The sequence below is a fragment of the Cygnus olor genome, chromosome 3 (genome assembly GCF_009769625.2).
Source record: "Cygnus olor isolate bCygOlo1 chromosome 3, bCygOlo1.pri.v2, whole genome shotgun sequence".
Classification (NCBI taxonomy): domain Eukaryota; kingdom Metazoa; phylum Chordata; class Aves; order Anseriformes; family Anatidae; genus Cygnus; species Cygnus olor.
This window is the reverse complement of record NC_049171.1, coordinates 57864867-57892305: the sequence shown is the minus strand read 5'-3', so window position 1 is coordinate 57892305 and position 27439 is coordinate 57864867. Positions and strand designations below refer to the sequence as shown.

General features: G+C 38.9%; 1 protein-coding gene across 2 annotated transcripts; it reads left to right on the top strand.

Annotated features, from left to right (window-relative positions):
- The first annotated feature begins 203 nt into the window (after positions 1–203).
- On the top strand, positions 204–27325 carry LOC121068394 (vesicular inhibitory amino acid transporter-like). Of its 2 annotated transcripts, none has more exons than XM_040553538.1 (2): positions 204–526; positions 26152–27325. In XM_040553538.1, exons 1-2 carry the CDS (start codon positions 218–220, stop codon positions 27298–27300), a joined length of 1458 nt encoding a protein of 485 aa, XP_040409472.1. In that variant the 5' UTR covers positions 204–217; the 3' UTR covers positions 27301–27325. The 2 variants fall into 2 exon arrangements, with proteins under 2 accessions (XP_040409472.1, XP_040409473.1); XM_040553539.1 differs by lacking the exon at positions 204–526 and adding an exon at positions 8128–8495.
- Positions 27326–27439: the final 114 nt, after the last annotated feature.

Sequence of the window (27439 nt, the reverse complement as noted above, 5' to 3'; positions counted from 1 at the left end):
AATCTCACTGCAGACTACCCTGGGCAGCATGTTGAAGAGCCTGGAGATATTTCTTAAGTTGGCATTTGAATCTGGAACAAATAAATGTGCTAAGGACAATGAACTTTATTAATTGCAGCTACAATACCAATGATAATCTAACAGAAGGATTAACACTGTACAACTGCTGAAAAAAATAAAGACAAGTAAGGAAAGATTTTAATATTTGGTATTCAAGATGGCTCACCTGGAGCAGACTTTTTCATCTCTTTTCAACTGCTTTAGGGAAAAAACATCTTTCTTTTGGGGAATGGTAAGATGGGACAGTTGCCTAGAAACTGATGAAGAGAATGTGAATTTTGCTAGAAGAGATGAACTGAACAGGGCTCACATTGAGGAGAGAGAGGAATCAGATGGACCCCTGAACTTTGAGCTTGACGTTTGCCACCAGGATCCAGGATATGAGTCCCCAACTCCCCTGTTACACGCCCAGGTCAGACAGATCACCAGCTGGGAAGCAGGATGGAATGTAACAAATGCCATTCAGGTAACCTCTTACTACCCCACTCATTATAACCATCATTTAAAAAACTGGTCATCACTTAGCCTGCTTTCTTTTACTTAACCATACCATCACTCTGCAATATTCGAAAAGGTTTCTATGAATGTATTACTAAAATATTTCAACCTTTCTGCATAAGATTAACACTGTAAAAATACAGTTCTAAAGGAAAAAAAAAATGTCAACTAAAGTTTCAGAATTATTTAAACTAGGTGAAGATGAAAAGGTGGCGATTACAACTGTTTTGGAAGTGCTGAAATTATCTTCAATAAGTATATTTTAATTAAGTGACAGAGATGTTTGATAAAATGTGAGGTAAATATCTACTAAAAAGAGGACAGTAAGAGTCAGACTGACGTCAGACATTTACTGATATATAAATTACTGATATGTAAGTTACTAGATATGAATTGGAGCATGAAGCACAGTAAGTGTAATAATACTTTTTAATGTTAAAGAAAATATTTGAGTTGGAAAGACTGAAAGTATTTGATCTTGGCACTTCATGTGGAATATAACTATCTTTCTGAGTCCTTAAATTTAGCTTTAAATATTTCAGATTCTTTTTCTCACTTTTCATGATTCATTTTCTTACATAATTCTATCATTTTGACTAACTTTGTGTCTGATAAGGTAAGAAATCAGTACCCACAGACGCATCTAGTCCCAGTAGCTGTTACTTAAACACTTTTTATGGCATTCTAATTATAGAAAAATAATCCTTCCCATGACACACATGTCTGTGCAAATGCTGATGAACATTTGTTTATGTATCAGTTTATCCCTCAGCTCTGCAAAGGAGTAAAAAAGGACATATTTCTAACCCCGCTGTATTTTCAAACATGAGCACCACCATATGAGAGCCAATGTAATAACATCTAGGGCAAAGTAGCATATCATACTCAGAAAATGTTCAGCTGTGAATAAAAGTCCTAAAATACTCAAACTGTATTCTAGTAACAATTTTTAACTTCAGTCTCCCTCAGTAGCATCTAGTCAGGGCAGGAGTCTGGGATGAGAGCCCATCATTTTCTCTGTGAGTTTTGCCTTTGATTACACCGAAGCCAAGATTTCATTCTGGAAGTCAATTTTGTCAATATTTACTGCATGACCTTTTGGAGAGTTGCATTCTCTCTCACCTATTGTTTTCCCTTCTGAAAAACAAAATTAATAATGTCTCTGTAATACATCAAAGTGCCTAAAAATTCCTGAATGTCTTTATGTAGATAATTACTATTAATCATTAATATTGTAGCTTCCAGTTCAAAGATAGACTTATATGATACAGATGCCTATTTAAAAACAGGATAAATTTGAGCTAGGTAATCCAGTCGGATCAGTAACTATGATCTTAGTTAAAACTTCCAGCATTTTGAGCTTTGCATACTGCTATTCAATCTCATTTGGTCAAATATTTTAGAAATTAGCATTAAAAGAATATTTGCCTGCTGCTATACTGAGCTCTCCTTCTAAGGCAGACTGAGGATGGCAAAGCCTTGGAGCTGCAGTTAAGTTGAAAGCGCTGTCGAAATTTTCTGACACATTGTGGAGCTGTGTGCATATGCGAGCACGTATGTGCACATGCATGCATTTTCCCTGTTTCCCAATACCTTGGCATTTGGCTTAGGAAAGAGGGTAAAGAGCAGAGAAAGGAAAAGGGAAAGGCAGGAGAGGGGGAGAGAATATTGAATGGGTATCTGTCAGTAAAAAATAACAGTTAGAAGAAATTTCTGTGAATAGCTTTGAAGAGAATGTCAGAGTTATCTGAATGATTAAAACAATCCAAACATTCTTGACTGGTGAAGTAAATCTATGCTAAAGTGACAGTTGCTTTTGCCCTACACGGAGGAAAGGGCAGAAGTGTTTTGCATGGCAATTAGAGGTAAATACTTAAGCAGAATTCTGAAGCTTTGAACAGTTATTCCAGTGAATGCAATTAGTCTACAAGTGAAATTATTTCCAGATTTGTTATAAGAACAATTAAGTCTTTGGTCTCCAAAATTAAATATAAGGGTTTTCTCAGAGTGTTTAAAATGCAAATATTTTCATACAAACAGGTAGAGATTTTTGTTTGTTTGTTTTTAACTTCAACTGAAAAAGTGTGCAGCTTTGATGACAATATTGTATATGTAAATGATTGCTTCAGACATTTAAAGTTTCCAGGGAAACATGCTTCATATTCCAACACCGCACAAGCAAATGAAAATCTGTATCCAGTTAATCTGGGTAAGGACAGAGACCATAAAGCTGAGTTAATTCAAAAAGGAAAATGAACAGCATCATCTGTCAGAGTGATGCAAGTGGTATTTGTTTCTATAGAGCAGTAAAAGGCTGAAAAAAATTGTGCTAACTTGTATGGTAGAGCTGGATATATAAGCAAAACAACAGTAGCAAGAAGAAGGCAGTTAAATTCTAATGGTACAACGTTTCTCAGCAGAACCAAAGTTCATACCATCATGGCTGTAATTTACACCATCGTGAGTCTATCTCGCCTTATTAGGTCTCAGGAGCACAAACAAGTTTAACAGTGCAAAAAACTCAGCCACTTTACCAGGCAGCTCCAAAGTACTTTCAGTATCATGATGCTTCTACAATCTTTAAAATACAATATAATGCAAGTGTGTATTTGTACCTGTAGTAGAAGCACACGATTCTCCACTCGACATCCAATGAAATATGATGTTGAATCAAATCATACCGAATCTGTCATTTGATTCAATGAATCCGATACCTAACAGAGAGAATTAATTTTATATTTTATAACTGGTTTTAGTGTGTTTCTGGATTGTCAGTCCCACTCCCCTGCACCTTTTGCTTAGATCCTCAGGATGAAGCAATCTTTCTTCTTCTTTCCCATCACCTAAGGGCAACATATCATAATTATCCAAAGAGGTGGCTGTGCAAGTTGCCATGAACCACCAGGTACAAGAATACTGCATTATCTTCCTTCAAAACCCATGTTAGAGCTCTTTTTCTCTCATTAAGTTCTTTTTAAAAAACTTGTCAACAGCTGTTGGCAGACTGAATTAATGGTCTTGTAAGCTGTACGTCTTTGTCTCTCTACTTCTTTTTCACAAGTTCTGTCTGTAGCCATCTCTTGAAGAAATAGATTACATAAACATTGGAAATACCTATGGCAGAGGCCATTTTCTTGTTCCATGATCAGAATTACATGACAAGATTCTTGTCTACTGTGTGGGCTTCTAAAATAATGATAATGCAATTAATATTATTTATAGTTATTTAAAGTTGCGATAATAATAAATTAATTATTAGAGTAGCGATCATAAATATGCTCATTATATTTATATTCTGTGTGCCATACATTAGTTTAGAAAAGACTCAGCATTTCAATATTCACTGTTTTCATAAACAAAAGTATATCTCCATTTCCATTAAGGTGTGCCATTATAGATACATTTCCAAATTGTGTTCTAATCTGGTTCATCTTTTTTTATGTCACTCTATAAGATTCAATTCAGAATATCAAATGGTTTGTATTTATTTTTCAGTTACCTGCCTTCATCTCCCTAATATAGACTCAATCTTCAGAGTGCTTACTATCAACAACTCCCATACAGTTAAGTGGAAAACACAGTGACACTGAGAAGCAGAATTAACAGACCTGTCCCCAAAGATATACAGGCAAACATCCTTTAAATGTGCCTAAACACACTTCCCATTAAGCTTTACTGAGTGTGTTTAAGTATTTTACAAATATAAATATAAATATGTATATCCTTATGCATTTAGAAAGCTAAATGTTTTCACCATCATGTCATTAGACGTACCACAATACAAATCTCATCCTCAGCCTTAAATAATTTAGTCACATTTAACTAAATAACCACTTAGATCTTAACTGCAGTATTTGATCTTCAGTATTTATTTTCTAGACTTGGGAACAAGGGTTAATCCTGTCTGGTGCCCAGAGCAGTAGCTTCCTTGAATTATACATTGAAGCTAAAGTTATACTCTGAACTAAATTATAAATGTCTGATGGAAACAAACTGCTGTATTTCATATGAAGGGATGGTACTAAAAATTAGAGAGATGCCTGATGCTCATATCCAATCTAGGAACAGCAAGTAATTTAAGTTTCTAAATGGAGCTAGTCAAAAAGTGACAGCACAAAGCAAAATTTCAAGACTGTATGTTTATGTGGTGCATATAAAAATGGCAGTTCATACAGTTTTAGCTAAAATGCACCTGCAGTACTGGACAATTTTTATTTACTTATTTATTTATTTTACGTATTTGCAACCACAAACCCACATAGCTGAAACTGGAGACCCAAAAAATCTCAGAACCTGGTGCGAGCCATCTAAACTCAAATGTGTTATTCCTTTGATTGAATGTCACCACTATAGAATGCAGTTGATATAAAATGTGTTTTAGGGAAGAAAATTCTAACTAATGTCTGTGCACTGGTTTTCTCTTTGGATCTTTTTTTTTTTCTTTGGGGGGGTGGAGGGAAGGAGGCAGAATAAAATTCTGGACATACGTTGCTACTTCATATAACCTTTTATATTCAACTTTTTATTCATATAACGTTTTATATTCAAATTCAGCTCAGACTAGTGTAATTCTTTAGTTTTGTACACATGTTCAGATACCACAGAGAAGACTGCATACTGTATATATATTTTCTGTATTCCCAAACCTACTTTTTTCACAAAAGCTTTTTATCAACAATATATTATACTTCAACAATGAAATTATATCTACCTCACAGAAGTGAGTATGTCATATAAGCACTGTGCAGTGGACTGATTTTGAGTTAACTAACTGCCACTCACATAAATTTCATTAGAGAATGCTCTATATCAGCCTTCTTTTCCCTTGGTCAGCTGCAAACACTGAAAGTGTTATGAAGCCAGGACTCCTAAACATATAGAGGTGGCTTATCTAAAACTTTTCCTTGTTCCACGAAGAAATACTTGGATTGTTCTCATGGGATTTAAGTTGCTGTTTTGTAGGCTTTGCATTTTATGTTGTTTGTCACATCATCTGGGCAATGAACAGATGGAGGGAGTGTTGAATGGATTTCATCAGCATATTCTACTTTAACTATTATGGAAATGTTAGGGGTGGCAAGCCAGTTTTCCATAGCCCCTTTGTGTCAGATTTGCCAGCAAGTAGGAGCTGTGGTATAACATAACTACTCGACAAATTATTCCCTGGACATACAGTCCCCAACATATGGAGCTTTGGTTCAGAAAGCACCATACTAGCTCTTAAAGCATCGCAGAAACATGGCTTACAGAAGCAATGAATCAAAGTATTGCAAATCCTGCAGTCTTCTAGATGTCAAAAAGACATATTAAAAATCTTTACCAGTTAAAGCAGTCCTTAGATCATGCTTGCCTGTACCACAGGCCCCAGATTTCCTTTCCTAATAGATGAGTAGCAAGAGAGTTAAAGGAGGTCTGCCTCTGTCTCTCTTTTACCCTTCCTCTGCCCCCTTCATAAATGACTCTAATAGCCTCGGTAGTTTGGCTATAACTAATCTGTAGTGATCTATAATTTATGACGTTGATATGTTTTAAGTTAATCGGCATATATTTTAGATGAAAGGGAGACATTCTAAAGTATAGTACTCAACATGCACTTGAAATATAACATGCAAACTCAGCCTAAAGTGTGAATATCCTGATTTCACTAGGTATAAAACACGTATTTTAAAATGTTTGCTTTTAACTGATACCTTTAATCTCATTAGCTGATTTTTACCTGAGTTTTAGTGACATAACCAACTTTACATGCTTTTGATAACAGTAGCCAGAAGCACTGTCAGGCTTAAATAATTCTGAATTATTCTATTTAAAACCTCAAATTATACATAAACAAACAAGATATTTATTTGACACCTGATTTTTAGCAGTGTCAAATGTGTATCATTTCCAACAACATTAGCTGAAGCTCTTCTTGGCTAGTATTTATGAAATCTGTAGGTTTCAGTGTCTGAATTTCAGAGCCACAGTATTGCAGGTAATCATTCTTAGAAGTAGTAGCTAAGTTATTACAATGCATAGTATACTTATCCTGGGTTTTATGTTCAGCTTGTCACAGTCTGGTCAAGAAAATCTTATGGAATTGGCAAATGCACGTTTCTTGTAAGCAGAGACTAGCTGATTGTTCACATTTCACCTAAGTGTGAAAATATTTTTGTCTGCAAAATCTACTAGCGCTGATCTTTTGGAACAGTTATGTTATAGGTGTAAGGCTCTAATTCTCCTACATAAAGTAGCTGGTATGAGTTAAAATTGTGTGTACATCAAACGACAAATGACCTAGCAAGTAAGCATAAAGCAGCATGGGTTAGCCTTGGCTAATAGCAAAACTCCCACTCGGCTCCTCGCTCACCCCCTTCCTCCTCAGCTGGGTGGCAGGGAGAAAAGAGAGCAGGAGTGAGAAAGTTCATGTCTCAAGGTAAAACCAGGGAGATCACTCTCCATATACCATCATGGGCAAAACAGAGTTAGCATGGGGAAAATTAACTTTATTACGAATGAATATATAGACGTTTCATTCCTGCATCTCATACTCAGAAACAAAAAGACAAACATTAAAGCAACACCCTTCCTCCTCCCTTTTCCATGCTCAGCTTAACTTGTTCACTCCAGACTCCTCTACAAACCCTCCTTCCTCCTCTCTATGGCCTTTTCTGCCCTTTCTAAAATACACTTTCCAGAGGTGCCTCACCTGCAGCCGATGGGCTCAGCTGTGCCCCGCTGTGGGGTTGCTGGAGCTGGCTGTGTCCAGCACTGTCCTCCCAACAGAGGCCGCCTGCTGCCTACACCTGGACACAGAAACCCTATACATGTAGTAAAGCACATTGGTCTTGCTGGTGCATTGATCTAACTGCTGCATGTCCTTACAGACATGCTTTCCAGGCAACAATAACACAAGGTTTTAATTGGAATTTGCTAGTTGCTTTGGCATGCTGCCAAATTTAGCTTGCCGGCAGACACCCTTGGCAGGGACATCAGTATTTCTGCTATTTTATATCTCAGTCAGCTTAAGTACAGTTACATGAATGAAATGAAAGCACATATCCACCAGAGAACTTTAAATTTTGACAGTCTTCAAAGGCCAACTACTAGCAATGATGTTGCTAGAGCTCAGTAGACAACCTGCCAAGTGTCAGAGGTGTGATTTACATGTACATTTACATATATTTGCAAAAAAAAAAAGGTGTGTCAGTGTGTATTTCTCCCATGACATATATAGAATAAATGGTATGTGTGAGTAGCACTTCAGAAACCTGAACATTGTCTCCCCACAGACCTCTTTTTCTTTCCTTTCATCATTAGGAAACCTTCAAGCCTCCCAGGAGATAGCCTGTTCTGGGAGTCTTAATGCCTAAAAAAGCTTTTGCTTGCAGTGATAGGAGATAAGAACAAGAACACACGTTACATAAATCTACTTTTTTATACGGAAAAGCATACTCCATGTATCAACTATCTCTTCACAGCTCTTTGCAAGCACATCTTCAAACATTGAATCAAACATAAGCTTACACATCTTTTCTTTAACAATCTATTATTTAGCTTTCTGCATCTATTGACTCTGATTTCTGCTCTTCCGGTTAAAATTGCCATTGTCGATTTTTTAAATATTTAAACAAGCATTATATATATATATATATATATATGAAGATATTTATTTGCACTCCTCTAAGCTGCATATAAATATCATTTTGCTGAAAACTTCACAGTTACAAGCTATAGTGAAACTACCACTTATGCTCTTGACTCACAGCTTCTGGTATTGACTCATGCTTTCCTTGACTCCACTGTTTGTCTGCATTTGTTTCCTGTTATCTCACCCTTAGATTTTAAATTCTTTGGAGAAGAGACCATCTTTTTGCAGTCTGTTTGCACAGTGTCTTGCACAATGGGATTCTGATCAAGGGCTTCCAGGTGTTCCAATAATGAAAAAAATTTTCAAAGTAAGTCCCGAAACATCTTCTATTTTATAGAGACTCTTTACAAAATAATAATTGCTTAAATGTGGCCTATGATAAATCAGTCTGGCATTTGGTCCGATTTCCTCTCTTTTTTTTCTCCTTTTATTTCCTTTTTTTATTTATTTATTTTTTTTAATACATAGAATGGATTCTCCTTGCTGTTGAGGTCTATTGTAGGGGCTGAATACAAAATAAATCAGCAGACTAATGTGATTAAAGTACCTTTAAAATATCCTGCCTTTAAAATGTGTGTTTGTAGTGGATTTGTGTGGCAAGGTTTTGGTACCGGGGGACACAGGGGTGGCTTCTGTGAGAAGAATCCAGAAGCTGCCCCTCGTTAAATACGGGCCCCACCGCTGGCCAGAGCCGAGCCAGTAAGTGGTTGTTGTTTGTGCCTCTGTGAGAGCATATTTAAGAAAGGAAAAATAAAAACTGCTGGGGAACAGCAGCTGGAAGAGAGAGAGAGAGGAGTGAGAAACAGCCTTGCAGACCCCAAAGGTCAGGGCAGAAGGAGGGGGAGAGTTGCTCCAGGCTCCAGAGCAGAAGTCCCCTGCGGCCTGTGGAGAGGCCCCTGGTGGAGCAGGCTGTCCCCCTGCAGCCCATGGGTCCCACATGGAGCAGATCTCCACGCTGCAGCCCGTGGAGGAGCCCCCGGGGGAGCAGGTGGATGTGGCCTGGAGGAGGCTGCGGTCCATGGAGAGCCCCCGCAGGAGCAGGGGGGCTGGGGGGAGCTGCCGCCCACCCGTGGGGGACCCGTGCTGGAGCAGTTTGCTCCTGGGGGATGGACCCCATGGTACGGAGCCATGTGGGAGCAGTTCTCGAAGAACTGCTGCCTGTGGGCAGCCCCGTCAGGCTCAGTTCGGGAAGGACGGCATCCCGTGGGAGGGACCCCGCGTGGAGCAGGGGCAGAGAGTGACCGTGAGGGAGCGGCGGGAACGAAGCGTCAGGGACTGACCGCAGCACCCATTCCCCAGTTCCCCTGCGCCGCTCGGGGGGGGGGCAGATGGAAGAAGGTGGATGGGGGGAAGGCGTTTATGTTTTTTTTTTTCCTTTGTTTCTCACTTCTCTAGCTTGTCAGTAATAGGCAATAAATCTTACTATCTCCCTACTCTAAGTCTATTTTGCCCATCACAATAATTGTTGAGCGATCTCCCTGTCCTTATCGCAACCCTTGAGCCCTTTGCATCGTATTTTCTCCCCCCTCCCTTTGAGGAGAGGGTGTGAGAGAGTGGCTGTGGTTCAGCTCAGTTGCCCACCCGAGTAAAACCACCACAGTGTTCCATCTTAAAAATGCAGATGGTCAAGCAAGAGAATGACAGAACCATGGTATTATAGATAAATGTATAGTAGTACTACAAAAGTTATACCTTTTTTGAAATATATATATTTATATATATATTATATATATTATATATATATATATAAATATATATACCTTTTGAAATAGTAAATGTAACCAAACAAAATCAAGAACTGTCAGCTGTTTGAAAGCAATGATTCTTTTATTCCAAAGAAGAACCCAACGAACCAAGATTTGTTTCAGAAGGATCTCTGTCTCCCTCAGGTGAAGGGAGTAGCTGAGGTACTTTTCCTTTACACTAAAATCAAATCAACCTACCATGCTTTTTGATCTTATCAGCCCCTGAGTGTATTTTTTACCATATGAACGCAAACAGATGGCATAATATTTTCAATTCACACTCACTTGTGCCTTTTTACAGGTTCTAGCATGTATCAATGCCCACCTATCACTGATGGAAAATATTTTTCTTAAAGATCTTCTTACTACCTGACTTCTTGAACCTATGAGATGTGTAACTTCATTTGCTGTAATGAAGAGCGTTTACACATAACTCCTCCCTAGATAACATTCCTCCTAAGACAGCAAGAACATGGTGATGGGTGGCAAAAGGTCAAATATTTTGCCAGATATAAGTCCTTTCCTGTTTTATATAAACTTCCTTCATTTTGATTAGCAAATTTTCAGCAGAGTGTTCATTTTTTTACATAAGGAAAGGGTGAGCTTTAGGGTTCATCAAAGTATAAAGGTTAAGACAATCTCAAAATCTATAGTGTATGAGAATTTAATGGTAAAAGTAAAGGACATCTGAATTATTATAATATTATTTTAATGTACTGACAGAATCAGAAATAGCTTTTGTAGCTGACATTCCAAATGGCAAAGCTTCTTCCACACAATCCATAGGTGGTTAATCTACAATTTACCTCAGTGTGTATAATTCCTGACAGCAGGAGATTCACTGAAATGGTACAAGCTCTGTCTGAATGAGCTAATGGAGCTATTTGAGAAAATAAAAAGCCCTAAATACTGATTACACACAGTACAAAAGATGATATATTGTACTCTAGTTTTAGCATTGTTAGCTGTATAAAACATTTTGCCCCTAAAGCTAAGTAAAAGATACTGACTTCCATTTGCATCTATTCTCCCTCTTCTCCCCACACACACCATGTATCTTGGATGGAAATGTTTCTCTGTATTCTTGGCCAGTGGCACTAGTTTTGCCATATGTACAATACTGTGTTCACTAAATAGCTAACCAAAAAAAAATAATAATATTTACTTCTCAAAAATGTAAACATGAGTCAAAGAGAGGAAACATTCACTTCAGCTTATACACACATACTCTGCTATCCGTTTCATTTTCTCTCAGTCCATTTCTTGAATTGAGACAAATAACAGCACCAACAGATTATGGTTTGTAGGTCCCTAGAGCAAGCATTTTTGGTTGCTTTATGATATCACTAGCAACAGTAGCTTCAGCTACTGTACATGGGTATTTCCATTCATGATAGTTATTTTTCATTGCTCAGCTTTCCCCTCAAGATACATATTGATTCAGGCCAGTTCCTCCCTCATAAACAGACATATTTTTTGTTGTTTTTCAGTTTTAAAAATAATTCTAGCTTGATTATTTCAAAATAAACCCAGGTATTTCAGAAATAATGAATAGTCCCATAGAAGCTTAAAGAATTGCAGCGATGGGTACAAGAATTATATGATGCAAGAGTTTTATCTTTCATACATATATAATGACTGCTAATTCCCTCATTTAGCTGTTTGTATCATATTTAGGAGTTGACACTGAGGTCTATTCTATCTCACCATATTTTAAAGCAATTCTCTTGTCTCTTTTTCTGCATCATGTCTTCAACTCCAAATGTCATATCCCCAGCCACCTTCCCTTAAGGGACTTAAAAATCTTCTGAGCTTTAATTGGGATCTGGAGTTTAAAATGAGTTCTCCACTTCTGCTCTTGTTGCTTTTGCTTGCCTGCTGACTTTTTTCACTTTTGCTGGGAAGCCAGCTGCTCTCAGTGCTTTTCCTTTTGTACTTTTCATTGTTGTCATCTCAAGTTAAAAATAAAATACCTGCACGAAACCGTAGGCTTCCCTCTGCTGCTTGGAATGGATTTCAGAGACTCTGCTATTTCCTAAATTGTGAGGAGCTGCCATTCCACCCCTGAAGGATTCCTTTCCTAATCAGAAAGGATAATTGTCTGCATAATTCATACTTTCCCTCTAGCCTTCTACTGATTCCTGTCTTATGCCTGCAGCTACGTATTTCTCCTATCCAGTCATTTTTCTGCACAGCTTCTTGCCTATCATATTCTCCTACCCCTTGTTGCTACCTCGTGTGTTGCCTAGACACACCTTCTTCCCCCTGTTCCTGGCTCCCCTGGTGCAGTCATGTTCCCAGGCTTTCCAGCTCTTCCTTTGCTCTTTCCAGGCACCTCAAAGTCTCATGGCCTTCACAATGGAACCCATCTTACTCTATAGATGATATAGAAAGATAGACACCTCTGGTGTCTATAGACACTCTAAAATAAGTGCCCTACACTGTTGGAATAAATAGCCCTTTGGTGATGCTTATTTCTATCCACTCTCTCCAGAGCTAGCAGATTAGTTGTATTTTTTGCTGTATTTATGTAGGTGAAGTTAGGAATCCCATTCCTAATTAAACATGCATCAAAAGAAGGTAGATTTGTCATGTATGTTTTTTTTCCTGTTTCTGTGTGTATTCATTCATCGAATGGCTGTTTTAGACAGAAAAAGTTGGGTGAGATAACTCAGATTCATAGATGTTAAGAAGTGACCATTTCCTTTGGTAAAGATAGTAAAAAAGTAGTCACTTTAGTAACTTTAGTCAGGCACCGAGTTTTCACCTAAAATTCATGAATCTCACCTTGCAAATAAATTGGTATTTTGTCTAAATATTTGAATACAAGAAAATAAATTTAGTTAGGGGAAAAGAACAAAAAATAAATTAACTTTTATACTGATTACTCAGAGGATGCTAGAAAAGTCAGTCACATTTCTTTTCTGATTTTTAGTTTTTCTCTTTATTATAAACTATACAAATTAGAGGATTTTTGTCTAATCTATTCAAAATTCATCAAAATATTCACCTTTGTTGAATTTTAAGAATGATGTGATCTTTTAAGCCATTATAGGATAGAGAAACCTCCACTATAGGAATTCATTTGCAATATCAACTTTATCTATATCTGCTCATGATGAAACTTCAGAAGTAAAATCCATTGCTGTTTTTTTTTTTTTTATCCTGAAGACAGAAGCCTCAGGGTGCCACCGAAGTTTAACTGAGGTTAAGAGAGGAAAAGCATCAGAGATTTGTTGTCTACATGCAGCCTAGTTATAAGGCAGTATCTTTTCTCATGTATTCAGAAGGAATACACTATGGTTCTCCATATCAGTTTACTGCTTCACAGACACCAAAAATAGTAGTATACGACTATTTGCGTTTTTCACCCAAACTATTAACTGCATTCTCTCCAGGCAGTGACAAATTTCCCCCCTTATATGCTGAGCTCCGGGAGTCATTATAGCTTGCGTAAAAGTCCACCTAAAATTGGTGGTTGGGTCCGTGCAGAAGAAAAAACAGGATAATGTTAGCCAGGGGACGATACAGTCACCTTTTATTCTGCATGCAGTCACAGTAAATCCTATGCCACCTTTCAGAAGACATAAACTACCTTCCTTTTCACCTCTCAGAGGTGCATAAGATCTGTTCTCTGCATCCTTGCTTTTTAAAAGTAACAAGAACTGTTGCTTGTCCCATACAGGCAGCATTCAAGAAAAATTCCTAACAAGCCAAACGCTTTCTCGGAGCCTAAGTTTGAACTTTCTATGCACTCTAACTCTTCTTTTCATTATGTCAGTGCACACTCAAATAAAGTTATTAATCTCTCCACTGCTTTGCTTTGCTTCCAGACTCCCACAATCCCCTCTCTGCTTGCCCTCAAGCTATTTCAACCACGCGTTCAAGGAGCTCCACTTTCACATTGATGTACTGGTTGTTTGTAGTACCTGCCTTCCATCAGGTGGAAACCTGAGAGTCAGTAACGACCTATGATGGGAGAAATAGGTCAGCAGCCAGTGAGTCCGCACTGCTCACCACTACTAACTTTCAAAGTAGTTTACCTTAGTTTTGACTGCCTTAATTTTTTCATCTCTTTTTCCTCTCCTCTTGATAATACATAATAAAAGCCCTCATTCTTTTACCAAAGCCTGCTTTCTCCTTTGAGACCAAGGGAAATAATATATTTTCTTAAAAGGTAATTTGCTTGGGAGATTTACTTTGTGTGATTCAGTGCATTCTTGCAGACAGCTATGAATTTATGCAAAGTAACATTTTCCGTCAAACCAGAATTAAGCATCAAGCATATTATTTCAGTTTTAGAACAAATATTTAAAGCAATAGCAAAGCCAATGGGATCAGCTGTCACACTCAATAGCATCAAATTTTTTATTTGTTGAGACATTTATTTTCCTCTCTTCCCTCTCCTAATCTTTAGGAGATTCTTAAAACTAATCTGGCCACTAACAGGAGAACAAAATCAGTGGCTTCTCTGTCAGTTAAATAGACAAAAACACTGCAACTTCCTTACCTGCATATCTTACCACAGTATCTCCTGAGCAGTCTATCTGTCTTAGCATCTGTTTATGGGACCTGAAGGATTGACAGACCAACACTTCTGAAGTTTCTCTCAGTGTATAAGGTGATTGCAGGCATTAATCACAAAATAAACACCTTAGTCACTTTCCTCCCTGCAGCTAAAGCAGGCTGGCATCGGCAGAGAGAAAGAATAAGAAAAATCAGGAAAAACAAGATTGCTAGGGTCTAATTCAACCATCCCTGAAGATAAATGAAGACTTTTCACTGATATTAAAGGAGATGGATCAGCTGCTAGGGTCATACAGGCCATGGACAATATTTGAAGTTTTCCACAGAACAATTCATAGCATTTTTGAATTCTAACTCAGCCAAGCTGTGAACAAATGATGAAGTGACAGGGAAAGCAGATGAATTATTTTCCTGGTGTCTGTAGGCCCATGCCAGGAGTCTGGGTAAACAGCTAGAGAAACTGGAAATTCTTACCAGTGAGGAGAAATAGGATATAATTGATATTGCAAATACATTTATGTGATTGGAATTTTAAAATAATTAGATAAAACATGTTTACAAAAAAAAAATGGTAAAAGAAGCGAGGGTGGCACTCTACTTTAGAGAGATGATTATTTGTGTTACAGCTATTGTCTAAAAAGACAAATTGTATTGTTCTTGGTGACTTCGGTTTTAAAGACCTGTGCTGGAGGTTGTATGTAGTCTGTAGTAAAACATCATTAAAGTTTCTAAAAATGACAGATGATAATCATCTAACACAAAAGGTATTGAACCAAACATAAGGTAATTCTATTTTGAGCCTCATTACCTTGAATATAGATGAACAGATCAGTGGATCTAATTACATTCATTATAGGAAAACAGAGGGCAGTAATATATATATACTAGGTACTTCAAAGGAGTGAATTTTAAAAACATGGAGAAAATTATGAGAGGTAATTGATTAGAAAGAAAAAATACAGACAGTAAATTGTGAAAGTAATTTGAAAGTTGTTTAACAAGAATTTATGAGATGTCCAGAAGTCACATCTCACAATTAAGAAATAGCACGCCTATGCGTTTAAACCCCTCCTACTTCAGTTGTGAAGTGAATGTATCAATTAAAATTTAAAATATACACATATATAACAAAAGGGAGAAAAGAAGGGTGAGAGTAATCGTTGTAAATTATAAATTATGAAGTACAGAAAAGAGATTCAGTAACCCAAAGGTGCTAGGGGAAAAAATGCATCCCTAAGGAGTAGGACAATAAGAAAATAATTCTTAGGAATTAAAAAAAAAAAAAAAAAGATAGGTTTAGTATAGAAATTTGAAACATAAATACTAGTAGTGGTATGAATTAAGTATGAATAGAAGTGTGAATCTTTATGTGACTGTATATGTTTGTGTAAAAATACCAGAAGAAAGAGCAGAACTTTGTTCTTGTGTTGGTATGTGTTAACTGCATAGTGCATCATATTCATATAAGTGATTTAACCAAATGAAGAGAGAGAAAATCTGACCTATAGCTAAGTGTCAAGGGAATGAAGAAGAAGACAGTAGGTATAAAACATGAAGATAAAGAAAGGCAAAGTACTGTGAAATTCAGGAATTCTGACTAATACTTCTGAGAGGTGAGACAAAAGAATGAGGTGAAGGACCTGAACCAGCACACGCTCCAAGTGAATATAGAAGGCAAAGCTAAAATCTTTTTGTCATCACCAGTCAAGATGAACCCCAGAGACACAGTAAGACCTTGACTGATGACATCCCTTGACCTCCTTGTTGTGTACAAGTGATCCTAGCCAGGCCGTTAGGACACACACAGTAGTGCTGATGGGTATGTGAATATGAGAGTGAGTTAAATCTACTTAGAGATTTAGAACCATAGAATCATAGAATCATAGAATATCCCAATATCTTGTATCAGCACATTGTTATATTTCTACAAAATAGTCAGAAAATGTTAGTGATGGCAATGAGAGCTGAAAGAATGAAAGACTCTTTTTCAGAGTTCAAAACCCATTTTGGATTTCATAGAATCATAGAATATCCCAAGTTGGAAGGGATCCATAAGGATCATCAAGTCCAACTCCTGGCACTGCACAGGTCTACCAAAAGTTCAGGCCATGTGACTAAGTGCACACTCCAAACGCTTCTTAAATTCAGACAGGCTTGGTGCAGTGACTACTTCACTAGGGAGCCTGTTCCAGTGTGCAACCACCCTCTCAGTGAAGAACCTCTTCCTGATATCCAGCCTGAACCTCCCCTGTTGCAGCTTGACACCATTCCCGCGGGTCCTATTGCTGGCCACTAAAGAGAATAGGTCAGCGCCTGCCCCTCCACTCCCTCTCGTGAGGAAGTTGTAGACTGCGATGAGGTCTCCCCTCAGCCTCCTCTTCTCCAGGCTGAACAGGCCCAGTGACCTCAGCCGCTCCTCATACGTCTTCCCCTCTAGGCCCTTCACCATCTTCGTTGCCCTCCTCTGGACACTCTCCAACAGTTTCACGTCCTTTTTGTACTGTGGTGCCCAGAACTGCACACAGTACTCGAGGTGAGGCCGCACCAGCACAGAGTGGAGCGGGACAATCACTTCCCTCAACCGACTAGCAATGCTGTGCTTGATGCACCCCAGGATATGGTTGGCCCTAAAAGCCCTGAAGTCCCTTTTGATCACTCTCAGACTTCTCCTTGCTACTTCATCATTACCAGCCTGAAAAAACAGCAGCGGGTAGTAGTCAGAGGTCTGTACAAGGTGAGTGATTTTCCTAGCAATGTCTCTTACCCGAGCCCCAGGGAGGCAGCAGACTTCCCTGTGGGTTGGGTCCAGACGGCATATTGGGCCCTCTGTCCCTTTCAGAAGGGAGTCCCCCATGACGATAACCCTTCTTTCTTTCTTGACAGAAGATGTAGCAATGTGGAGGGTAAGTTGCCTTGCCTTAGGCAACCCCTCCAACTGGGACGGGCTTTCGTCTACATCGATGTTTTGACTGTCATGTTCTAGAGCCTCATACCTGTTACGTAAGGGTAGTCGGGAAGGTGAGGTGGGCAGGGAGAGGGCTCACCTACCACCCCAAGCAGAAACCTGCTTCCACTCCCCCCCTTGGCCTAGGTCCCCTCCTACAGCCTGGCGGGATGGGGGAACTTTTGTCTTCTGTGTAGCTGCTGCCTGGTGGGATAGAGGAACCTTTGTTACTTGTGTTGTGGCTGGCTCGTGTGTCTGTCTCAGGGAGGGTAGAGTATGCTTCCACCAGTCAATTTCCCTGATGCTCCTCAGCCTGCTCACCTCCTCCCAAAGCTGCGCAGGCTGAGCAGTTCTTCAACCTGGGCATACCTCCCACAGGCATACCCACCGCTGCTGCTGTCGGACACCGACAGAAGATTCGGGCACACCCTGCAGCCCAAGACCTGGATGGCTGCGTGTTTCCCTGAGCCCTCTGTCTGAGTAGCCATATCGGTAACTGTGGCTGGAGAGTCTGCATGAGAGGCGGAAGCCATGGTTTTCTGCCTGGTGGATACCATGGCCAGGCTCTTCACGAGAGGGTTACAACCACCATTGGAAAAGACCATTGGAGAAGAGCGGTGAGGGCGCCCTGCCTACTCGCCCTGCCTGCGCTGGGGCGGGGGTGCTGCTGGCTGCGCCCACACCTCGTCAGCCTCCCTCACGAGGGCTGCCGGGTCCTGGCAGCTCCCTCGGGTGCCTCGAGTGGCCTTGATGCCAGAAAAAAAGCCCTGCCTGCCACGATCCCCCTGGATGTGTCTGTCCCAGAGCTGATCGCCTCGGCGATATATAATTTCTTATAATATATATATATCTTATAATTTGGTATTATAAGATCACCTTCCTCTTGCTCACTGATCTCACACTGAATTCTGCTACACCAAATTTCTATATCCTAGATATGATTTTCTATTTCCTATGTTCCTAAATATGTAGAGGGAAAACCTAAATGTGTTCAGAACTCTAAAAAAATGCAGCTGTACCTAGTCTCTATTTGGAGGGAATCAGGAGGGTGTACTCATAGCACAGGATAATAGTGGGCCATTTTGAAAATTTTCAGGATGGGAATCTCGCTATTCCACATGGGACATTTAGAAGTTAACTCTCAGAGTTTCTAAGCTATTTGTCTGCAGTCCATTTGTTGCCCAGCAAGAGAAATAGGCATCTCTGGCAGGAAATTAATTTCAGCTTTGCTAACCATCTATCCTAAGATAGGTGAGTTATAAGTTCAGGTGCCTATTTTTTTCTACAATTTTTTTTTCTACAATTTATAGAGGCAGCTTTGATGACTAGCTTAGACAGGGACAACTAACTATTAGATAACCACAGATAGCATTTAAAATGGATGTTAAAATGTTATTAATATTTTGAAATGCCCAGCAAGTTTGCGTTTGGGAGACTTAGCTAAAGATTCATCTGGTCTGATAATATTTAATAGCTATTATATTTAGAATTCTCAGAAGACAATGGAAATCATAATACTATTTTAAAAGCCAGATAAATTTTAACTAGTTAAACCTATCAACAATTCTGAGCAAAATAATGTAATTGTTAATGCGGGTTTTAATTGATATAGAATAAAAAGCTAGGAATATAATAGTGTCAATCACTATGGGTTTGAAGAAAAAGTCTTTACAGTCTTTATTAAGTACACTTCATATAATTTTTATTGTAACATAGGCAGTGAAATATAAATAATATATTTAGACTTTCAAAAGGAATTTTGACACATTAATACACAACATTCTGATTTAACAATTAGTGCAGCAATAAAATACATCTTAAATAGATTAACAACTGCCTAGGTGACAGATCCTAAAAAAAGTAACTGTCAATGTAGATTTATTGTCAAAGCAAGTTGTTGAGCACTGGCACAAGTTGCCCAGAGAGGCTGTGGAGTCTCCTACCTTGGAGATACTCAAAAGCTGCCTGAACATGGTGCTGGGAAACCTGTGGTAGGTGCCCCTGCTTGAGCACGGGGTTGGAAACAGGTTACCTCCAAGGGTCCCTTCCAACCTCAACTGTTCTGCAACTTGGTTCTGCATGAGTTTCTGGTAGGGTTAGAAGGTTATCTAGTAGAACCTAATTGGTATGTGGTCCAGAATTATTCAATGTAATCAACAGTGATCTGGACTAAATACAAAATAGCCATTGATCACAGTGGTGGCTGAGACAGAAAAAAGACCATGGACATCTGCAAGCAAGTAGCTCTCTTATCATAACATGAGATTAAGGGGTTTTCTGTTTTTGAGTTTAGAGTTAATAAAGTTTTATGTTCATATAAATACCACAGCAACATAGGTTTGCATCAGTTCTGGAAAATAATTTATTTTAAATGAAAATGAGTGCTTCCTGAATTTATCTCCTTACTTTTCCAAGAAGATATGCGAAGGAGGATTTCCTGTGTAGTTTCTGTGCCAAATTCATGCAGGGAATCAAATACATAGTTGGGAATACAGTTAGGCTTAAATGAACTGTTCCAGTGGAGTAACTGCAGATGGTGAGAAAGGCAATCAGAGCTAATTCAGCAGTCTGGCGTATTAGCATGTGTTCTGCATATAGCAGAGCTGTACTAACTGAATTATTTTCAGTTAAATTTGTCTTCATTTCTTAATTTATTTTTTCTATCTGATTAAGTCTTAGGGTGAAATCTTTTTCTCTCTTTCTTTGTAGCATCACTTTTTATTCCATTTTATTTAATTGTCTTTTGGCATGTCTTAACTCTGACCACAATTCAATCTTCATTACTTTTTAATTACCTTTCAATCTGCTTTGTTTTTAAAAGTGTCATATTTCAGGTCAGAACAGCCTTTAAAATGAAGCTTTTACTTGGGATTAAAAATGTCTTAAAATTGAACATCAAGAAATTTTGATATTTTCTCAGGGTTCTTAACTGTGCTCGTTTATACATTTTTCTAAACACATATTATTACCTGGGGAGGTGCTTGTCCTAGACGAACTAGTGTTGAAAGGCCAGCACAGTAAATGGCCCACTTTTTGCATTCTATGCAAATCCAGATATCTGGGCTTTTTAAACAAGCAGCCAGTCTTCGTGGTGGGGAAAACACTACCATGTAGTTCAAATCAAGCCATCAACAAATGCAGAAACATTTTAATGTGCAGATGTAATTTTGAAATGCTGACATGCTTGTTTTTTATTGTTGGTGGATCAATAATTTCTGGTGCTTCCTCTTGGGGATATTCTAACGAGGCTAATAGCTTCTAGCTGTGGCTGACCTTTCCTTGCATGCCCTTTCCACTCTTGTCCTTGCCATTTCTTTTGAAGGCTGATCAGTTGTTCATCCCCCAGTCCTTCCTTCTTTCTAGAGTGAGATACCTACGGCTAAGTCTACTCCAGATGTTTGATGGGGACCTCCATCCAGGCACACGTATTCACTAATTGGCAATGCACACCAGTACCCACTCCACTTCCATGCTCATTTTAGGGTAAATAAGTGTCTTAGAAGACAAGGGCCAAGGAAGGCTCACCCCACTGGGTCTTTCTCCTTCACCGTTCTAATCAACTATGTGAACAACTTTTCTCTGAGCTATTCTATTTTATAAACATGTCGCCTTAAAAGAGCATATTTAGAGTTAACCTATTTGGCTTCGCACTAGAATAGGTGAAAATAAAACCACTCAGGGTGGTACACTTCCCATACAAACACTAAAACTCAGCTCTGGGAGGCAATTTAAGAAACTGTTCCTTTTGCTGCTCATTTTTAATTGATGCCTCACAGGTGAGGCTGTCTGTGACATAATTTGGACACAAGAAGATGGCATCAGAAGAGTCAATATGAACAAGTGCTGTGGACAGGCTGGACCAAACAAGAACTGGCAGATGGTGTAGGAATTACCTGTGTCCTTATTCCAGTGGCAGAGAATCAGTGAAATGCTGACACAGACTGTCCCCATTCTCCGTACAATCACTCATCATGAGAGGTGCAGAAAAGCCACCTTCAGCAACACTACACCATGAAAGAATTTCTCTATGGAGGAGGAATTTTCAGCAGATAAGTCACTTCAAGCAATACTCGCAGGCTGCCAAACAGCTTTAAACCAGAGAACACAGCCCAGTGCCTGTGCTGTTTTATTACAGTGACAGCAAAATATGTGCTTATTAAAGGTATCTTTTTCTTTGAAACTATTTACACATGTTGACATGCAGGAAATGGTCCTAACAGAAAGTATTGCTTTTGGAAAAGTAAGAACAGAAGATCAAATCTCCTGTCAGGAGGGCCAACCGTATCCTGGGGTGCATCAAGCACAGCATTGCTAGTCGGTTGAGGGAAGTGATTGTCCCGCTCCACTCTGTGCTGGTGCGGCCTCACCTCGAGTACTGTGTGCAGTTCTGGGCACCACAGTACAAAAAGGACGTGAAACTGTTGGAGAGTGTCCAGAGGAGGGCAACGAAGATGGTGAAGGGCCTAGAGGGGAAGACATATGAGGAGCGGCTGAGGTCACTGGGCCTGTTCAGCCTGGAGAAGAGGAGGCTGAGGGGAGACCTCATCGCAGTCTACAACTTCCTCACGAGAGGGAGTGGAGGGGCAGGCGCTGACCTATTCTCTTTAGTGGCCAGCAATAGGACCCGCGGGAATGGTGTCAAGCTGCAACAGGGGAGGTTCAGGCTGGATATCAGGAAGAGGTTCTTCACTGAGAGGGTGGTTGCACACTGGAACAGGTTCCCTAGTGAAGTAGTCACTGCACCAAGCCTGTCTGAATTTAAGAAGCGTTTGGAGTGTGCACTTAGTCACATGGCCTGAACTTTTGGTAGACCTGTGCGGTGCCAGGAGTTGGACTTGATGATCCTTATGGGTCCCTTCCAACTTGGGATATTCTATGATTCTATGAAATCCAAAATGGGTTTTGAACTCTGAAAAAGAGTCTTTCATTCTTTCAGCTCTCATTGCCATCACTAACATTTTCTGACTATTTTGTAGAAATATAACAATGTGCTGGTACAAGAAACCTTACCTTTTTCTTATTTTATTTTATTTTAACTTTTTTTTTTTTTTAATTTAAAAAACATCATTGGCAAGACATGACAAACAATGTGTCATTTCACCTCATACATACTTAGTACATTGGTATGTTCAGAGTTCTCCCATTTCTCTCTAACCAGGCTCTGCATCCCCCCCAAAAAAGCAAAACCAGTTATGTCCACAATGTTTGCTTTCCTTTATTAACTGAAAGCTGAAGGACACAGAAATAGTAAATCCCTTATACAGATCTCACCAGGAATTGATTGAAAATTCTGGAAAAGTCATGTTGAAGACATCACCTGGAAGGAAAACTTACAGTTTCTGTAGAAATGGTCAGTTTAGAAATTCTAAGCTCATTGTATGTGACTTGAAATTGGCAATCACTGTTATGTAATTTTAAGAAGAATGTATATAGCACAAAACTGGATTTGTTTAATAAGGTCTGAATTAAAAAGTTGAAAAAAAAAAAAAACTTTTTCATCCTGTGGTGTGTGTTAGGTACCAAATGAAAATTTGATATAAACAAACAGAAAAGCGATGTTAAGAGGTTAGAATTATGTTATACTCTGATTAAACTAACAATTAAGCTAGGAAAAGCAGACACCTGTGGGGAGGACTAAATGCTGTCAAATGTGATAACGTCTCTGAAAGACTTATGCTTTAGTTTAGTTTGAGGCTAGTCATATAAACGTTAATGGACTAAATTCAGCAGGGGAAAAGCCTTTGTGTGGGTAAGGCCTGTGCTGACACTTACCTGCATTTTAATTATACAGTCACCCTTCAGGTCAGCAGATAGTCTTTGAACTCCCAAATGCAGGTGAAGGGGCAAAATAATGATGCTGTGAGTGTGGAACAAATGAGATAAGCTTGCTACAAGTTGCAAGAAACTGAGAAAACATCATTGTTCTTATGTTAATATGGAAGATGACTGTGGCTTTTATCTTCCTGACTTTTTCACAGACTTGGTTTATTTATGATTCTTTTAAACTCAATCTGTTATGTAAATTCCTTTTCCACGGATTGTTTTCATAGGAAAGGAAACACATTGTATACGTTAGGCAACTATCTAACTTGCCAGTCAGTGAAAGCCAGGATTAAAAATGGCATGATAACAAAAGTTACTGTTACACATGTGCTACCTGCAATCCAGATACAGACAGATATCTAGTATTTTTAAGAAAGTAGATTATTAGATGGCAGAAATGGTAAAATTTTGAATACTTCAGTGAAGTTTATATACAAAAGATGGCACCTGTGACTTATACAAAGACACTGCTGCATATGAAGTCTTAAAAACAACCCCAAAAGATATCTAGTCAATAACTGTATTATTATATCAGTAATAACCGAAGTACCTCTGTTACAGTGCACAAAGGCATAGACCTTTTAATCAAGATGCACTGATGTGCATTTAATATGTTACTTCTAGCTCTAATTCAGGTGAATGCTGAAGATATTTGTATCTAGAGTGAAGCCTGGTGAGATTGGCAGTGCTGGTTCATATGATGGACACTCTCGTTGACTTAAAGAAAAAGTAGTTATCTGATTCAAGGGCCTCTAATTTTTCCTCTCTGGTTCATGATACAGGCTCACAGTGGGCCGGAAAAGGAGTGCTATCTCATGGCTGGAAGAAAAGGAGAAATACTTTATACACTTTTATGATTATTCAGTGTCTGAAAAATTGTCCCTCTTTAGAGTCCTCTGTATAGGAACGGGCCTGCGAGTGCTTGTACCATGTAGAACTGGGATGCAAGGTATAAACCTTGTGAAGCTGAGGCAAGCACCCACCTTCTTGACAAGTTGCAGCAGAGCTGAGCTCCTAGGCTGCCTTCACAGACAGTAACATGCTGGCTACAGAGCCTGAGTCAGTTGACAGAAAACACCAAAGACAGAAACATGCCTGAAACACTTGTCTCCACATGGTCTTGTGTCAAAGATTGTGACTGAAAAAGTCCAAAATTAAGGTTTAGACAGTTAAACTCACCTCTTCTGCCTTGGCTCCTGTAAGCAATCAGCGGCACTACTCACTCAGGTAGTGAGAGAGCAGAAATGTGTCGCTCCCCTCAAGGAGAGTGGGAGAGTCCACCATTTTTCGTGGGGAGCAAAATGCAAGTCTCTGAGCCAGTAAACCCAGGCACACAGTGTAACTGTACACAACAGACCTCCTCCTCTGCCTAGAGGTATATGTCCAAAGGACAGAATTTGTCCCATCAACGAGATTGATGCATGTCACCCTCCTTTGGAGGGATTCCAATTCACTGTGAAAGGAGCCATGACTAGCAGGTTAGATTAGTAACCCAGTAACAAGTGACATTCAGAAAGCCACTGGTGGTTAGTATGTAGTAGCAAGGATTTCATTTAAAACAGAGGGTAGCAATGAATTCCGCCGGCTAATACTGAAATGAAATTTAGCACTCCAAGAAGATCCTACCGGTTTGTGAGCCACCAAGTGGCCATCTTGATGGCTTACAGTCCGTACAAAGGAGGCCTCTTCCTGTTGGGGGTTCACAGGTTTAGCAGGGCAGAATGGAGTTGCTCATGTTTACTCAGAAATAAAATTAAGATGGGGTTGGTCCAAATCAAGTCCTATCAGGCTAAAGTGGTGACCATGAATGAGCATGAATGCTCTTATTTCATCATATCATCATTGCTGTAAGAAATACTGAAGTAAAAAATTCTGCAGAACTAGTTAACTATACTTTGTTTCCTCCCTACCTTTCTTCAGTCATCAAGAACAACAACAACAAAAAAAAAACTCCTAACCAATATGACTAATGTGCATTGCTTAGTTTCAGCTTTGAAAAAAAGAGATGCCACAAAAGCTTCTTTCGTAAACTAGATCTTTTTATGAATAGCTATAGTTCAAGGGTTTTGTTGAGTTTATGCTGTTAGAAATTAAAACACATAAAAGTGCAATTTGTCCTTAAGTATAAAGAAGGAAGAGACAAAATATAGAGAAAAAGACAAAGAAATACACACACTGTTCTCTGAAAGTAAAGTGCCACATTTTTTACTAGATAAAAAAAATATAATTCTGTTCCTTTCAGAAACTGTTTAAAGTATGTCTACATGTTTCACACATTTTAAACAGCTAAATAAGTTTACATCTTCTAAAATCTCAGCTTTGATAATTGCTTTAGTAGTGGACTTAACAAGAGCATGGGCTGCATGAGGCATACAGAAGCCACAGAGGAAACACAAGCAAACTCTGATGTCACTCTAATGCACTTTTCTTTCCAGAGGTGTGTTAACAATTTTTACACTGAAGAGAATTGTCCTTACTGGATCTATCTACAGTGTTATTTTTATTTTAAATGGAAGTTGTGGAGATGATGATGGTACAGCTGCTTAATTTTACTGTTATTGAACCTGCTTCATTAATATGCATGTTGACTGAGTAAATGCCCCTGAACCTTCTAAAATGTGCTTCTAATCACATCAGCATTAATTATTAACTAAGAACCTGACTCTATCATTCACCCACTCTTTTTCCTAGCTTATCATTACATGTGTGTCAGTAGGAACAGTTATTTTTGCTAATAATTTAATTTATCATAAATAAAAACATTTCTCATGATTGTTGCTTACTTAGCCGAATGTAGCAGTACTTCCACCTTGCAGTTCAGAGAAAGCAATGCTCAATGAAGGGCAGGCTTGGGAGTGTGGATTCTAGTAAACATTTTGCCTCGGGGATGTTGTGTTATCTTTTCTTTCTCTTTTCCTCTTCAGGGAATTTTCGTCTTAGGATTGCCGTATGCTATTCTCCACAGTGGATACAGTGGCCTGTTTCTTATTGTCTTGGCTGCAGCATTATGCTGTTATACAGGCAAAATTCTAATCACTTGCCTGTATGAAGAAAATGAAGATGGGCAGCTCATAAGAGTGAGAGACACATATGAAGACATTGCAAATGCCTGCTGCAGAAAGCTATCTCCCAACTTAGGTGGTATAGTTGTCAATGTGACCCAAGTTATGGAACTGATCATGACATGTATTTTGTATCTGGTTGTTAGTGGGAACTTGCTGTCACACAGTTTTCCGTATGTACCAATGACTGAGAAAACTTGGTCTGTAATTGCATTTATTACATTGCTGCCTTGTGTATTTATCAAGACTCTCAAAATTGTTTCCAGACTCAGCCAGCTTTGCTCCTTGGTTCATTTCATTATTATCTTTGTAGTGATGACTTACTGTCTCACACAAATACATCAGTGGTCCTGGGCAAAATTCAAACTCTCCATTGAGTTTGAGGACTTCTTGGTTTCTATAGGGGTGATCGTTTTCAGTTACACTTCACAAATATTTCTTCCCACTCTTGAAGGTAACATGAAAAAACCAGGGGAATTTAGGTGCATGCTGAATTGGACTCATTTTTTGGCTTGTGTCTTGAAAACAACTTTTGCCCTGACTGCATTCTTAACCTGGGGTGAGGAGACAAAGGAAGTTATTACTGACAACCTGCCATCATTTCTTCAAACCCTAGTGAATTTGTGTCTTTTAACCAAGGCTCTTCTTTCTTACCCTTTGCCCTTTTTTGCAGCCACAGAAATTGTGTATGCTTGTATTTCTAGAGGTAACTATTCCAATTACAGTTCTCCACTGTTTGCTCTGGGTCTAAGAGGCTCATTTCTCCTGTTAACTCTGCTGATGTCCATGTTCATACCACATTTTGCCCTGCTGATGGGTTTAACAGGCAGTATAACAGGTGCTGCTATGACTTTTCTTCTTCCTTCTCTCTTCCACTTAAAACTTAAATGGAAAAAACTATCCTTCTTTGAGAAATGTGCAGATATCTCTGTTTTTATTTTGGGTTTCCTTTGCAGCCTTGCAGGCATAGTTTGCTCAATAAGAGGGCTACTTAAAGTATTTGGAGGGTAAAAAGAAGGGTAAAAAGATTTTCAGAAGGCCAAATAAGGCCCTAATTTTATAAACACTTTTGCCCTGTTAGTCAGTATATAACAAATTTTATCACTAAGTAAAATTAAGTATATGCTTAAATGTTTGTAGGATCAAGGCT